Source organism: Acyrthosiphon pisum, unplaced genomic scaffold, assembly GCF_005508785.2.
Source record: "Acyrthosiphon pisum isolate AL4f unplaced genomic scaffold, pea_aphid_22Mar2018_4r6ur Scaffold_21899;HRSCAF=25237, whole genome shotgun sequence".
NCBI classification, from domain to species: Eukaryota; Metazoa; Arthropoda; class Insecta; order Hemiptera; family Aphididae; genus Acyrthosiphon; species Acyrthosiphon pisum.
In genome coordinates, this window is record NW_021771413.1 from 31,616 (window position 1) to 37,148 (window position 5,533).

Sequence of the window (5,533 nt, forward strand, 5' to 3'; positions counted from 1 at the left end):
CAAATATAAAATGATTCAAATATCATTACTTGTCAAGAAATCATCAGCTGGTACATCTCAAAATAAAGTCAAAATTATATTTATAAAAAACACCAAAATTAACAAATGTTAAACTTAATATAAGCAACTCAACATCAATGTATAAACAAAATTTATAAAAAAATTAAACAAATTACTTCTTGTAAAATAATTAATAACAGTTAACATTATTTGAAATAAAATCAAAGCAAAATAATAATAAAATTAACAAATTAGACCATTTGTTATTAAAATCAAATGTTATAAAAACGTATTTTTACCAAACAAATTTTAAATATTTATATGACAATGAAATGTATAAAAACAAAGTTATCACGAATGAATCACCAAAGTTTAACAAAATTATAAAATAAAACAAATTTTTGTTTAAAAATAGCAATGAGTTAAAGATTTTAGTTCCAAAGAACTATTATAGTAAAAAAAGAATTACCAAACTACTTTTTAAAACAAACTAAAAATAATTTTAGTAACGTCTAATTATAAATGATAAATTTTGAAACAAGGATCAGGACATAAACCGATTGTGTTCCCTTTATCGTCCTTGCATGTATTACAAACAAAAGCAGTATTTTTTCGCAGTTTATTCTGATGACAAACTCTACATCTTTTTCTAATATTTACTTTCATAAGATTATGCGTTTTCTGTGATGGTCTATTATTAACTACACGTTGATTATATGAAATACCAATAAGATAACTTGCAACACATTTCTTGAATTCTAAATGAGCCATATTTTTAACGTTCATATTATACAATAGATTTCCATTCCATAAGCACATATCCATGAGGTGAAAAAAAACTTTTATATACTATCATAAACATTTTCTAGGTGTAGGATAGTAGCTGATCATTTGATCAGCCCTGTCAATACCAGACATATTATTATTGTAATCAACAATAATATTAGGTTTCATTTTTTTCCGTCCAAATCTGTCTGTGACTTCTACAAAATCCAGTTTCTGTTTGGTGGAAATCATGCACACATCTCTTTTATCATTATACTTAATTACGTGAATATTGCCTTTCTGGACATGAGCTACTTCACCTTTTCTCAATTTAGCATTCAAAGTATCTTTGGGATTATCTTTTCTGTTTTTTCTCAATGTACCAACAACCATAGTTTGATTTTCAAACAAAAAGTACCACTATTGTAAAAGTTGTCCATATATACTGTATGACCTTTTCCTAAGTATGGCTCCATAAGCTTAGCAACAATTCCAAATGTTACACCTCTACTGTCTTCAATTGTAACTTTGCCTTTATATATCATCATATCCAATATAAACCCATCTTTTGTACACAGTTCATAAAACTTTATACCATATTTATGACCTTTGCTTGGTATATATTGACGAAAACTTAGTCTGCCCCTCCATAACATCAAAGATTCGTCTAAGGATAAATTTTCGTTCGGATGGTACTTGGTACGAATATTTTTAATTATATGATTTGTAACATTACTTATTTTATGTAACCGGTCTGAATGGTCAACTAAATTTGGTTGGTAAAAACACAAGGAACGTAAAATAGTTTCGTACCGGTGTCTACTCATTGTTTTACCAAAAATAGGTTGATTATCAATTTCATTCTGTGACCAATAAGTGCGAAGGGTCGGAAATTTTAAATAACCCATCAAAATAGTCAAACCTAAAAACTTTTTTAATTCAACTACATCAGTATTATACCAGGTAGATAGATTTGATATGGTGTTAAACCTTTAGATATTATGGAATTTGCTTTAAGATTTACCCATAAAACTAAATTATCAAAAAGTTCATTATCGAAAAATAAATTTAAAAAAATATATGGTTCATCATCTGGCACATGGCTCAGTAACCCTGGATTTCCAGTAAACGGAATAAACTGAGGTTCTTCATTTCTATTGGTTTCCCAATCATCACTTATAATATCATCTTCGCTATCACTAGAAACATTTGAGTCATCACTTACTTCCGGCTCCTCGTTATCACCAGGAAAATATTCATCGGAACTATCGTCATACTCGTTAAAACTTTCATCGTCTGAACTGGCATATAATAATTCATTAATAGCGGCAGGATCCATAGTTAACATATAATTTTTAAAATTATGAATTTATTCTATTATGTTAAATTACATTTTATGTGAAAATAATTAATAATAATTAATTACGTTTGATAACGATAGATTACGATTCGAACATGTGCTAAGATAGTGCATTTCAAACCAAAATATGATAAATATCGTACAATAACAATAAAAGAATAACAGCTCCATCTATCGGCCAATTTTTAAACCAACTATATAAATCAATTCCTCAGATAACGTATAATTAAACCACGACACAAATAATATTTGTAAGAATAAACCGGAGTAAATAATTCTCTATTAAACATCATAATGACCGTGTCACACATATGTGACACCGGTCTCTCAGAACAAACACACATGTCACATATATGTGACACGTGGCCGTGAACGTGTTAATGATATTGTGTCTTTTATAAATTCTGCAGAGTATTCTACGGGGATACCCTTAAGCTTGAGCCTAGGCTTTCTGGGGCCTTGTTCCCTAATCGTCAGCCCTTCACTGATCGATCTAATGGCGTCCGTGGTATCTTTGTCCGAACTAGTCAAGACGAAATTTCCTTCCATTGTTCTGCGACAGCCATCGAGTCTCGGGTTCGGTATCTTCGTACTAACAACCTTCCATATGTCTTCGAGTTTGAGGCTTTTATCCCTACCATCCACGATGAAGGCAGGCTGAGCCAGTTCACTTTTTGCCGCATTAAGCTTGGCCGTGTTAATTTTATTTGCCCGGGCTCTTCGTCGTTTACTCTTCTTGGAGAGTTGCCCCTCCAGCGGGGGGAAGTCACGTGGACGTGTCTGAGCTGGTGGAGGTGGTGAAGGGATAACGACTGTCATGAAGTCGTCCTCCACTCGGGCCGACTGTTGGCCACTATCATCACCCTTAACTGTGGATACGTACAGTCGTTTTGGTTGTGTACCTTTTGCGTACTTCATGTCGTTCAGGCACGCCTCTAGTCGGTGGTTGGCCTCTAAGGCTACAACCTTGGCTTCCTGGTATTTGCCTGATATCAAAGCTGCTTCGAGAGCGATGCTGTTGCTGCATGATTGGATTTTGGCCAGGTAGTCCTCTATACCCCGAAGCCACTTTTTCCCTATCTTGGTTGCATTCAGCATATCCTACAGGAATCCTTGCAGTCGTTAACATGTCTGTCAATTGCCGTGCTTTCGTTTGCGATGTTAGCAGGCACGGTACCCGGAGGGGATTCACCAGCTTTCCTCTTACGTATGTTAGTTGGCGTTATTGTAATTCGGCCCTCACCTGGGCCGCTGTCAATATGTGCATCGTCAGAAATTTCACCGTTGCCACCGAGAAGGCGGAGAGGTGAACATTCATTTAGTGGAGCCCTTGTTGTAAGGTTGTCATTTTCTGGCATAGCCATCGTCGTATCGTGGGGCCTCCACATCGCTTGCCTTTTTTGGATGAAGCTACGGTCGGCCAGGCTACTCGAACCGACCCCAACTACCCCTGTGGCTACCGGAACCACTGGGCCGGTAACAATATTTCTGTTTATAACTTTCATATTGTGCTTTTTAGGTTTACTCCTTGCATTTTTGTCCTACTGCCAGGTCCTGGCTCCTGCGACCGGGGATGCCAACCTCCGGAAGTCCGTGTGCTGAAGGCCTTTTAGCGGCGAACATCTTGTTCGGTCGGGCGGGGTAGCCGCGTCAAGGCGGGTCTTCTTCGGCCCCGGGTTATATAGAGACATTCATAAACTTTGTGACGGGAGGTATAAGACCAACATCCCGGTGGGGTAACCCCCTATTACCACTTAAGCGGGACTGGCTACTTCTCGCCTTGAGTGGCGCAGACTCGTCCTTCCAGCCGGGTACACCGGGCGCCCGAGCGCCATACGATGTTCCGCTGGAACGCTCTGACAAGGAGGTTGATCGGTGGGTTTCGAAAGTTCTGCGCCAGCGAGCGCCGGATTGCGAACGCCGGACAATTCCCTCCCTTCTGCTAAGACGGTACTCCCACAGCCTCCGCGAGTCCATCCACACCAGTTCCCCGAGTGCGGACGCGTGAGGCGTACGAGCTCACCGGCCGGGCTCGAGTAACAATGCTCATGAAGCGTCGGTTCCGCCCAGGCGCTTGGCAAGGTCGGATTTCCGACGGGGCTCTCTTCACGCCCGCGGAATGGGATTTCGGAGACCGTTTCTCCCAGTACCCACAACGACTGTTTTCCCGTCGGTGATTGGGGCAGGGTTTTAAGCTGCCGCGATTCGACCTTAATTGTAACGGTACGGTTTTCGTGACGGATGCCTTGTCCGTACCGATAAATCGGATTTAGTGCTTGTCGGGGGTGTCTCCCAGTCAGACTTCCTCCTTGCACATGTTCGTTCGCGGGTTGACTGGGCCCGCCAACTCTCGGTCAGAGGGTTCTTTGGTGCCCCGTATTCCGGCGAGATCGGCAGACGCCTCACCTGCCATGTTCCGGTGCACTCCTGGTTGCTCCACCGGTGTGTCGCAGGAAAGGGGTATCCCCAATCGGATAATTCTCTCTTGGGCGGTATAGGGAGGTGTCCATCTCACCCCGGCCCCCGCGTTCTGCGTGGCCCGTTTCAGAGTTTTCTGATCCGCCTGCCAAGGTTACCCTACGTCAGTACGCTTATAGCAGCGCCTAGAACACGGCGTGTTTCACCGTGGTTCCGCACCCACGACTGGTCCCGCTCCAGCCGTTTGCACCTCTGGTGCGGAACTTTCTTTCGTGGTTATTTTTACGGATTTCTGGGCATACTTTTCCCGATAAGTGCTCTGCGATCCTTGGGGACCTGCAAGCAGACTGTCTCGCCTCTGGGTTTTAATAGTGGAGAGGTCGGTTCACTCGAAACACCGACCGGTCCACTTCCCCATCATTGTGTAGGTGTCAGGAATGGTTTGTTAATAATATGAACACGATTTAAGACGACGGCACGTTTATTGTCACCAGTTAATGAAATTACAAACAACGATATATAATATGTGTGACGTTTTCCACGTAGTTGCCGCAATCACGGTCGCAATCTCGCGGACGTCGATAGAGACGCCGCGGTCGTTACGATAACGACCGCGACATACTCCCCCCCGAGTCTGCGAGACGCGCCCGAGCAACCGGACTACTCAGGGTCGGGGTGCGTGGCCCCGGACGTCACCTCCATGGCTTCTATCCAGCGCTCCACCGTGGCCAGCTGCTGCTCCTGGTTGACAACCACTGGCTGCTGGGTCGGTGGCTGCTCCGCTGGCTGTTCAGCTGGCCGTGGGTCTACCGCCTGCACTGTGGGCTGCCGGGCTGGCTGCGGCTCTGCTGGTGGTACTGCGGGGTCCTGGGCTTGCGGCTGCACCGCTGGCCGTCGAAACCGGCCTCGCCCATCCCGGACGTCATGGCGCTGGTACGCCGGTGCCGCTCGGCGAGGTGGCACTCGCCCGGGTGGTCCTGCCCTAGCCTG

The 5,533-nt window shown here is 43.1% G+C and overlaps 1 protein-coding gene across 1 annotated transcript; it reads right to left on the bottom strand.

Annotated features, from left to right (window-relative positions):
• Positions 1-852: 852 nt before the first annotated feature.
• LOC100573067 (piggyBac transposable element-derived protein 4-like) lies at positions 853-2,104 on the bottom strand. The gene is made up of 3 exons (XM_008180226.1): positions 1,878-2,104; positions 1,184-1,755; positions 853-1,124 (listed from the first exon to the last, which is right to left on the bottom strand). Exons 1-3 carry the CDS (start codon positions 2,102-2,104, stop codon positions 853-855), a joined length of 1,071 nt encoding a protein of 356 aa, XP_008178448.1.
• Between the last annotated feature and the right edge of the window lie 3,429 nt (positions 2,105-5,533).